This window comes from Cygnus atratus, chromosome 4 (genome assembly GCF_013377495.2).
Source record: "Cygnus atratus isolate AKBS03 ecotype Queensland, Australia chromosome 4, CAtr_DNAZoo_HiC_assembly, whole genome shotgun sequence".
NCBI classification, from domain to species: domain Eukaryota; kingdom Metazoa; phylum Chordata; class Aves; order Anseriformes; family Anatidae; genus Cygnus; species Cygnus atratus.
Genome location: NC_066365.1, coordinates 33,726,350 through 33,737,421, shown reverse-complemented (window position 1 = coordinate 33,737,421; position 11,072 = coordinate 33,726,350). Strand labels below are relative to the sequence as shown.

The 11,072-nt window shown below is 41.7% G+C and overlaps 1 protein-coding gene across 4 annotated transcripts in view; it reads left to right on the top strand.

Annotated features, from left to right (window-relative positions):
- Positions 1–635: 635 nt before the first annotated feature.
- Positions 636–11,072, top strand: part of DCLK2 (doublecortin like kinase 2) — an 86,524-nt gene continuing 76,087 nt past the window's right edge. For 2 of the 4 annotated variants that reach the window (XR_004779219.2, XM_035550187.2), the window contains exon 1: positions 690–1,337. Coding sequence is in view for 2 of the 4 variants with exons in the window: in XM_035550187.2 (XP_035406080.1) it covers positions 917–1,337 (421 nt within the window). In the remaining 2 variants the exon portion in view is untranslated. Of the gene's footprint in view, positions 1,338–11,072 lie in introns of all 4 variants that reach the window. The other 2 variants (XM_035550178.2, XR_004779220.2) reach the window with 2 other exon arrangements.

Below are 11,072 nucleotides of genomic sequence, written 5' to 3'. Positions count from 1 at the left end.
GTCTTATGACTAAAACTTACAGGGATGTGGAGCTCTCTGTCCTGGGGAACATACGCTGCGGGAGGCCCACACAGAAAAGACAGCGGCCTACAGTTTCAGCCTAGTGACCGAGTCACAGTAGGGCCGGGGCTATCGGCAGCCCCACCGGCACGCCTGAGGGGCCGGCAGCACCTTGAAGGACTCTGCCAGCCGGTGCCACCACCTCTGCGGGGCAGAGCGGCGCCCTGAGGGACACCAGCCCGCCGGGACCGCGTTCGCCTCCCGGGAGAGCCCCCGTCCCTCTCGGCTTCGTCACTCTCGCCCCGCTCGGGGGCTGTCCTGGTGCCGTGGTGAACAGCTCGCCCGGCCCCGGGCAGCCCGGCCCCTGCTCCCGCCCGCCCGGCGCTAGGGCCCAGCGGCCGCCGGCAGCAGGGCCGCAGCTCGCTCCTCCCGCCGGGGCCGCGGCCGCCGGTTGCTCTCTGTGTACAGCGGGAGCGAGTAGTGCCCTTGCCAGCGGAGGACCCGGGCGCTCCCCGCGCTGACTGGCGGCCGGTGGCGGGGCCGGGAGCGGCCCGATCAAACCCCCCCCCCCGTTCCCCGGCAGAGAAGGGGCTGAGCGAGGCGAGGAGCAGCGCGCCCGGCATCCTCCGCATTGTACGAGCCCGCATATGGGCACGGCGCGGAGGCGCGGCCGCGGGGCTCCCCCGAGCCTCCCGCCCCCCGCCGTGCGCTCCCTCCCTCCCTCCCCGGCGCCGCCGTTCGCCGGGAGGCGCCGAGCCGAGGCGTGAGGGATGCTTTTGTGTGCGAGGGGAGCGGCGGCGAGCGGCGGAGCCAGCGGCTGCGACTGCGGGGCAGGTGGCCGCAGCCCTCTCGGCGGGAGATGTTGAATTAGGCGGCCGGAGCCCTTGCGAGCGCGGGGGCAGGGCTCGGCAGCCCGATGGCGAGCAGCCGGAGCATCGAGCTGGAGCACTTCGAGGAGCGGGACAAGAGGCAGCAGCGCTCCGGGCCCCGCCGCGGCGGCTCCGGCTCGGGCTCGGGCGGCGGCGGGGGGCCGCGGGGTAACGGGCTGATCCCCAGCCCGGCGCACAGCGCCCACTGCAGCCTCTACCGGACGCGCACCCTGCAGGCGCTCAGCTCGGAGAAGAAAGCCCGCAAAGCCCGCTTCTACCGCAATGGGGACAAGTACTTCAAGGGCTTGGTGTACGCCATCTCCCCCGACCGCTTCCGCTCCTTCGACGCCCTCCTCGCCGAGCTCACCCGCTCCCTGTCGGACAACGTGAACCTGCCCCAGGGCGTCCGCACCATCTACACCATCGACGGCAGCAAGAAGCTCACCAGCCTGGACGAGCTGGTGGAAGGTGAGGGGGCTGTGGCAGCAGGGCACGGGTGGGCCTGCCCTGGTGTGGTGAGGCACCCCAAGAAGCGACGTGGGGCCCAGTGGGCTGTGGGCGCTTGAAGAAGCTGAGGGGGTCCCTTTGGTGAAACTGGGGGGCCGAGGGGGCCCTGAGGCAGGGGCAGGCCTCGTGTCCTCAGTGGGTCTCAGAGACGTGCAGGGGGCTGGCTACGGTGGTGGGTAGGCAGCAGGGATGCTTTTTGTCTCCAAGATCCGCAGGGAAGTTCTTGGCTGCCTTGCAGTCATCACCATTTGTGGGAGAGAGAAGTATTTTAATTTAGTTCCCTAGCTGTTACTACGTTGTCATTGATGCCTCACGGTGGCTTAAGCTTTCCCACAGAAAGCCCCTGTGCTGTGAAAAGGGATGTTTATACCCTCCCACTCGCTAAAACAAGCTGGTGTGAAGTCCCATTTTCCAACGTGACCCAGAGTCTGTGTTCTTAAAGGGAATTAACTACGTATTCTGACTTCCAAAAGCATTCTAAAGAATCAAATGCTTTTTGGAGTTGGCCCTCGGTGGTTTTTGATAATGGAACTTAGCTGCAGAGATTACATAGACTTGCAAGTGTGAGTAGAGCAGCACTTGACTACTTTCCAAAATGGGGCCAATAGTGCCACTTCTGAGTGAAACATACACCTCTTCTTTGTATGCAATGAGAATTACGGGGACAAGGAGCAGATAAGAGTGGTTTTTTTCAGCTAAACTTACTGTGTTTGCAAGCCTGTTGTGTCGCTTCCATTTTAATCCACAGCTTCTTTTAAGTTTGAAGCAGTAAAATATTTCAGATGTATTTGGAGCACCATATCTGGGAGTGGGACAAGATACCTCAAAGTAGGTGTATAGGTTTGCTTAGCTTCTGCAGGCACATGTACCCAACAAGCCGAGTTTTCAGTAGATACATGCATGTTCTAGTTAAGACAACTTCCCTAGTGCTCTCTTGTGATATTTTAAAATAGAATTTAAATTCAGCGTTATACAAATTATCTTTTCAAATGTGTTGGTCCTGTTGTGCACACTGTAAGGCCCATAACCAATTTGCACTTGATGCTTCCCCTCAGGTATCTCAAGTATCTACCAGTGCAGTCTTCCAGCCAGCGAGCCTATATGCCAGGTGTAGCTGATTTGCAGATCTTTAATCTGTTGATGAGCGATGCCAGATCATGCAAGAGGGGACAGGCTTTGGCATTTGCTTCATCAAGAAGGTCCAACTCAAAAAAAAAAAAAAAAATGTAGAAAAGTGCACTTCATGGCGGTGACAGTGCCTGAGGACTTTCCCTGTCACGTGATGCAATATAAGGCAGTTCCATGGTCAAAACAGAGAAAACATGAAATGATTGCAAAGTAAGATACTGACTCTGTGGTGGTAAAATAAATGTGAAATCAACCAGAAAACTATTCCATGATACAGTCAGTGGTTAATTTAGAAATAGCTTTAAAAAAAAGGAAGAAGCTGGTGTGGGGATGGTAAGAAAAGGAGATGAAGTAAAACTTGAAGAAACTAATGATAACTTGGGATAACTTTTGAAATGTTGCAGAAAGAATGATTCTTAAGCTTCCGTGGCTTTAAAAAAAAAAAAGAATGACTTGCTGGACAGATGTGTAAATGCAGTTTATAGTCTCACAACTCTACTTAAATTAATAACTGAAAGCAAAAAAATGATTTCCTGTCTCTTCAAATACATTGAAAGAGTGACCTTTTTCATTGTTCTTCACTGGAAGAATAAAGCAAAGCAAATGTCACAATTGAAATGCCACTTACATGCTTTCTGTGTAAAATAAAAGGGAAAAAAAGAGTCCCAATTACTTAGTCATCTATCCATGACCAACACAACTCTCAGGAATCTTAAGATAATCCTGTAGCATCATAATTGGATTACTATGTGCTCCAATTATCATCCCAAAAAACTTTACCAGTGTAAGTCTAATCGCCATATACAGTGGTGGGAAGAAAGCAAACAGATAGGGAATCCATCATTCCTTGAAATTCTCCGAGTTCTTTGCCAGCTGTTTTTTGTTCTTGAGATCCTGGAAGAGGATGATTTGTTTGTTGCTTGCTTGCTTGCTTTCTCTTTTTTTACAGTTCACTTTTTTGCAGCATAGCAGGCTTGAATGTTTGCTCTTTAACAAGTACTTGAAGATTGGTAATATGCAAACTCTTGAACTGCAATACCAGAAATAGTTTTGAATGGTGTTTTGTTGTGTTGCTTTTTAATCTTCAGAAAGGAAGGGAATGTTAAAAGTGTTGTTACACATGCCAGCTACTGGCTGAACACCAGACCAAACATGGCTACTTGACACAATGCCTAGTTATCTGGCGAGTTTGCTTATACATCATCAGTGTTACTGACAGGGTACATGGAATCACAGCAGTTCAGGTTTACTAGTGGTAGCTCTTTGAAGAGAGCAAAAGGTGAATCCTTGGCCACCCTTACCAAGCCAGCGAGATCTGTATTAAACTTCCCCGACTTGAGCCTATGTGTGTTGCTCTTGGCCACTGATGTGCCTCAGTGCAGGCAGCTCTTTAAGGCCTGTTAGCTGTTTATCAGGTTAGTGTCTGTCTCAAATACAAAAGCTGGCAGTATCAGATTCTATATTGTAATAGTCCAGACTGGCTGAATTGAGTCACTGATGCATGTTTTTGGGGATTTGGTTGTATTTGGCAGTCTGTTTTACTGTTTACCATTCTAAAAGGAAAAATATCTAATGCACAGATGTATTGTAGATTTCAAATATTACAGATTGAGTCACAGTAATAAATGTGATCTGGTCACATTTTTATTGAAAACTAACAAGCTCCATTTTAATCATACTGCTTTTCTTAACTGGATCTAACAGGCAAAAAAGCATGTTCTGTTGGCCCAATCTTAGGCAAATTTCATTTATATTTCTAGCCCCCTGTACATTAATGAATGTTATGGGTCATGAGTTTGACATCTTTCTATTGCTTTCTTAGAATGGGACAAGTGAAGAACTTCAGTGTTGGCTTCTAATGCTCTTTCTGATCCAGAGAGGAGATGGAGTTTGGGAATATTATGAATTTCTTCTAGTTTTGTTATACAACTCTACTGTCTGACATTACATTGACATTACTTTTGGGTAGTAGATTGCTTGTGCAATTTTATGTCTTCGATAGCAGTAATGGAATAATAATTCATTTCTATTCTATACCAAAATCAGCTAATTAAGCATTTGTCTAAATCCTTCAGTTTTCTTTAAAAATGTAAGCTGTCTAAAGCATAACACAATGGTAGTAGAAAGACCTGTGTAGTTCATCAGTGCTGAAGCTTCTGTTTTACATTGATACCAGTCATGCCTTGTCTTGCTGTCCTGTGCTTTGATTGTCTTGAGGTGAACAATGTGGAGTCTCCTGGTTGTTAAGATCTGCTGCAAAGTTGGGAGACTTTGTTGGGTTTTGGGAGAGGAAAGCAACCATAGATTCCTTTCTGGAAAAGAAAAGTCACAATTTGTTATGTGATAGGGACTTTTTGTAGTTCTTTAGGTAGGAAGCACTGCTAAAGGGTGTTTGTTTCTTCACAATGGTTAATTGATACAGTCCTTTTGAAATGCTGGTAGTTTTGTCTGCACAGTTGGAGTCAGCAGGCACCTGTAAGGAAGTCTTTGGGGAGAGATTGAAAGCTTCTGAGCAAGGCAGTCCTTAAGCGTGGCTAGGATGTGCAGCACAGGGCAGGAGCTGCTTTAAGGAAATGGGCTCTGCCACAGGGTCAAAGGATGTTTTGAAACCAAACGTGGAACAATCCAAGTACCTTCTGCCTGAGATAATTATTATTTCACTTTATATTACATAAAATGTAATATGTAGTAACATAAATTGTTACATTAAAATTAAAAATCCTACTTAAGTACCTGGGATTCTCTTTAGCACACTGTTATATTAGGTCAAGAATATATTTCCTCTTGTCAGGGCAAGCAGATGGTAACAGCAATTAGGCAGTTTGTAATTTTGCTTGTTGCAAAAGATATGATTACGTTCCTGTGCTAAAGACAAAAGCTATAATGCTTTAAACAAAGGCAGAAAAACTGTAGCAGGTTTAACAAAGAAGGGTAAAAAGAAAGGATAAAATGATTTTAAAAAAAAAAAAGCATTTATGTTTCAGACTATATGTTCAAAGCACTGTAGTTCCCTAGTCCTACAGCAATGAGGTGTGGATGTGAAATATTGGATTGATGTAATTGTTACATCCAAACAAAATAAAATAGTCCCACCACTGTGTACATCCTAGTTTCAGGGAGGGGAGAAGTGTAACCTACCTGAGAAAAGTTGCTTACTGTAGAGGAGGCACATGGTATTAGGGTTGATACCAAGTATCCAGTTGTCTTCTGAAAGCTTTGCAGAAAGCTTGAGATGAGGGGTCGGACCAGAGGTACCCTCCAACCTCAACCACTCTGTGATTCAGAGAAAGCTTGTAGGAAGCTGTGTTCTGAACCTCCTGACTAAGTAAAGTCAAAAGAGAACTAGGAGCAGCTAGTCATCTGCTGAAATTCTTGTCATCATACCAGGTTTTAAACAGTTCGTGGGAAACGTAAATGCTCTAGATGAGGAATGCTGGTGACCCATACAGGATTACTGGAGGTGATGTGAAAGTGACATAATTGTAAGAAGTTGATGAGTAAGAAAGATCTCTGAGAGAAAGGAAGCAAAAAAAGGTGTAAATAAAGTCTAATCCTTCATAAAAGTGAAGGTAGGTCAGTCCTTTTATACATGCCGTAAAGACATTGTTCTGCTGAGCTTTGTGTCACAGAACACCAAAAAGGTACTCTGCCATGATCCTTAAGTTGGAAAGTTAGTAGTCCTAAAAAATGTTGCATTATAGTGAACAAGCAACTTTTGGCACTCTTGAAATTGACGAGCTCCACCAAAAGATGATGAGGGATGTGGGATGGTTATATGAAGTGTACTCAGAAACCTGCCCTGTTCTATGTGCTCCAAAGTGGAACATGTTTTAAAAATAGGAAGAAGGTTGGTTTTTTTGTTTGTTTGTTTGTTTTGTGTAGGGATATTTTTACCTGTGTCAGCTATACCATTTTCTGTTATGCAGTGTGTCATTTAAAACACAGTGCTTTATGTGACTCTCAAAGACAATAGTGCTAGTTAACACCTTGCAAAACACTAACCAGAAAATCTTGTTCAGAGGCTTTTCAGATGTCTTCACTCGAGACTTTTGAGCATTATATACTTAACTTCCTCCTTACAATCCCTGCTAAATGGTGTATGCACTTTTTTTTTAGTTAGCCTAATGCTTAAGAAAACGAAATATCTGCAAGTCATTCATTAGCAGACAGTGTTTTTAAAGACAGTATGTCTGAATGTTTCTAGGCTATATTTTAAAATGCCTTGAAGTTGGCTTCAACTCACAAAACTTGTGCCATGAAGAACCTCAAGCTGTAAGGCAGCTGTGTTTCCTCAAAACTACATTTTTTGTAAGTGATGTACACTTGTGATACAAAAAAGACAAGATACATCTCTCTTTTCCTATCCATACCTAAAATTGCATGGCTGAATTTTGGAGATTTCATTTACACCCTAACTCCTTCATCCCTGCATTTGTGTTTTGAAAGGAGCTGGATAACTTTCCTGTGAATAACAGTGTGGAAGAAACAGATGGCAAAAGAAAACTTTCCTGGATGAGTTTTTAAGTAGGCAAAACAGTATTCAGGCGAATAATGGTCTATGCCTGTTTGTCAGTTGGATTGACCAGTATAGTCTTGTTTTCTCTTTCAATCCATTCTGTTAGTCATCTGTCTTTCCTGTGGTGGGGGAATGGTGAATATTATGTTTAGCCTGTCCACTCTGAAACTGGAATCCTTCTACCGTGTACTTAAACATGCTACACACACATGGGTCTTGCTTTTTGAATAGCAGTGCACCTGGTTACTAAAGCAGTGCAGGTAAATTCTGAAGAGGCAGGTAGTGTTTCCTTGCTCAGAGGTAATACTTCATGTCTTCTATCTGTGGTTTTTTTTTTTTTTTTTTAAGTGTTAATAAGACAGAGAGACAGAAGTAAACTTAATCCATTTGTTGATCATATTGTGACTCAAAATGTCAGCAGATGTTATTCCTTTTGAGTTAGCATATGCCCCATTTGAGGAATTTTTGGTGGTAGCAGGATTTCTTCATTGAAGAAGTGACACTTTTAGATTGCTCGGGGTACTGTCATGAAGCGTTGGATGGGTGGCACATATGTTCTGCTGAAATTATGATTCCAACTTAAAAGGAGGTTTCATGCCTCTGCCAAAACTGCTCTGCAGTCTGGCTGAGCTTTCTGCTGTAGAGTAGTTTGTCTGGGTTCAAAGCCCCAGCTGTAACCTGTGTATTTGATTCTTGCCTTTTTTCTTTTTTTTCTTTAAAAAAGAAAAAAATACACACGTATATATTGCTCAATAGATCTTTCTACTTCATTAGTCCATATTTTAAATTTTTACCTTCAAACACCTCTTTAATATTAGTGATTAACTTCACAATCTGGTTGAAAAACTAGGGACCTGACTGTTTCCTGTTAATGTTGTAAGTCAAAGACGTGCTATTTGTTTCCAGTAGTGCAATTGCTATGAGCATGTGTCAGTTAAGGTTAGTATGCATTAGCTTTAAAATATTTCAAGATGGTTTTAAATGGAAAAAGTGGACCTTCAAACCATAAAAGTGACTGTATCCAAGTCAGTAATAAAAATATTTGAAATATTGTTTATACCTATCTGTGGAGTTAAATCTAGCAGACCTAGAAGGTTGACATACAAATTACTTTAAAAGCTACAGTTTGCTCAAAATGCCACTGAAGCTTCAGAAAAGATTGTTTTAGTAATTGAGGTGATATATATTTAGGTTAGAGGCATGAAAGTCTCACTTAAGGCAGTTAGTGAAACAGCAAACTTATTTATATATGTGATTTGAACTGTAAATTTGTTACATTTTTAGCAATGTTTGAAATCAATTTGGTTTAAATAAAACAAACCAAAAACAAACAAAAAACCAGTGCTGTATTTTACGTCTTACAAATACTGATTTTCTGGGAGAGTGTGAAGATTATCTGAAGTATGTATTTATACTGAAATTAATTCCAAGCAGGTTTAAAATCAGGTTTTATGTTCAAGCAGTGGGCAAATACTATAGGCAACGTTACACTTGCAGGTTTCTCTATCTGAAAAATATAATGTGACACGTTTTTACAAATGAGGTGGAGCTTCTTGCAAGTAGGCATGCAAATGCATTTTGTACTTAGAAGGGTGGCTGAAATAACAATTTAATAGCACAATGTTCTAAAGTGAATGCCTGCTCATCAAGAGGTGATTTTCTTAGGCTTGCTTTCTGAATATACCATTCTCTAGGAAAGTTTCCTGTAGTGAGCTTTATAGCTGTGATTTAGCTCACCCCTGCCATTTTTTTTCCTTAAATATTTTATTCTATTGAATAATCAGTTGGATACTGTGTGAACCCAACCAAGTCAATGGTTAATTCCTAGAATGGTCAGTTCCTAGAAAATTAGTCTTCATGCAGAACGTAACAAGTGGTTTCTTATGTTCTATTTCTGGTGGTTTTCTGGCTACTTTGCAAGGTTCTCAGTAGAACTTAGAAACTATGGCTGAGGTCCTGGTTGTGGTGAAATCATTAGAAGATTAGATACTAACTTCAGTGGAATAAAAACATCCTTTCTCTTTTAAGTTACGAACAAAGCAAGTCACTCAGTTTATGTGTTTTCCTCTCTAATGTTCTCTAATCCTGCCATACATGCCTGCCTTGCAGGTGTAGTAGTAAAATTTGTTTTCCATGTAAAAACCTGTATTACTAATTTTAGTTTTTATGACTGATATAAGAAAGCAAGCATGGCATTTAAAACACGTAACAAATGACAAATTGGTCATTACAATTCTCAAGTAGTTAGTCTGTTCCCCTATCTGCCAGTTATAGGAAACTGTTTTTGCCAGATACGCTTTTTGAGAAACTAAAACAGTTTGTTCTTCCCATTGAGGTTTGGTTAAATACAGCTGAAAGAAGTTATCTGAAATTCATTCTATTAAGGTGTTGCATTATTTTTAATTAAAAGCACTTTTTATTTTTCTCATCTAAAGCGGGAAACTAAGACCCCTGCTTAATGTATAAGAAATAATAAGAAGAAATCTGTAATAAATGGGTATTGAAGTTCAGATCATCAGGAAATTTCGTTTTAAACATGCTTCAAGCAAAGGAACTGGTAGGAACGAGGATGTTTTACACAACTGTTGTAAGTAAATAAAGATCTTTTTTAGTCTGTCCTGACTGAAGATCTTATAAAAGGACAATTTCTGCTTTTCAAAAGGGTGTTGAAATATGATTTGACAGGTTGTAGGTCATGTTCGGTGACGGCATTAGGAAGATACTCTGTTATGTGTCTGTAAATTAGAATACCCTGTTGAGATTCTTCTATGGTAAATCTAGCAAAGCGTCTTCTTGTTCTCTACCTCTACTACTTACATGTAACAGTTTATTTTGAGTTGGAGATCCTGTTTCTGAATAGTCATCCTTTTGTTTTCCAGCATTGTTACTTAAAGCTTCAGCTCTGAGGTTTAAATGTGAATTATCTTGAAAGCATTTCTTGGTTTTGTTTGTTTTGTTTTATTTTGTCTTTAGCCTTCAATACATAGTGATTGCTGAGATGAAAGTGCAGTGTTATTTTGAATCAGGGTGTTACAGGAAAAGGCTGTTCCTGCTTTCCTGTTCTAATAATAACTGCTTATTTGTTGGGTGTTAGGAACCTTGTTTTGTGTTTTTGATGGATTTTTTTGTTCTTTTTTTTTTTTTTTTAATGGAGGATATTCATCCTTTTCTAGTTTGAAAGGATTTGTTTCTGAACATAGTGGCGAGTTTTGAGGTATTTTGTGGTACTGATTGCTACACTTTAACTCCTTATGCACTGCTCTACAGTCTGTACTTCAGAAGTTACTCTGACTTAATAAGTGACTTCATGTATTGAAACTTATTTGAAAACTTTTGAGATGCTAGGGGTGCTTGCTGTGTTTACAAAGATATCCTCATGCACAGGATATTGTCTTTTTTTATACAACAGCGAGGTGTCAGGGACTTTCCAAAGTTGAATACCTAGTATTATGTATCCTGAATAATGATAAGGTACCTTTTTTGTTCTTTTTTTTTGTATGAGGAAATAATAATTAGCATTCTTAAATATCTTAAAAATCTGCAGGTACACACACTCATATAAAAAACAGCAACAAACAAACACAAAACAACCCAAAGCCACTTGCTAGGTGTATCCACAAAAAGTTCAGCATGTAATATTGGAAAAACATATCCTGAGGGTTCTATATCACACAAGAAACTAGTCACAGAGAGGAGAATAAAATGATTTCTGAGGCTTTCTTTTATTATTCAATTATTATTCACTGTCACTCAGAATCTGGTATCCCATTCTCAACTTGCATCTTGATTCTACATCAGCAACAGTGAAGAGGCTGTTTCTGTTAACTGACTTTAAAGTAAAAATAGATGTCTGTAAAAATTAAATCTTGGGACTTAAAGGAAAGCAAAGGCATACTGCATCTGTTGTCTGTGTAATTCCTTAGCAGTTATAATGTTAATAAGTCTATTGGCATGAATTAGAACCATCAGCTTCTTTGAGATACTTCTTATTTGCCAGCACTGTGTTTAGAGCTAGACAGCTTCATGGCTCATTAGAAATTATTCTGAAAATA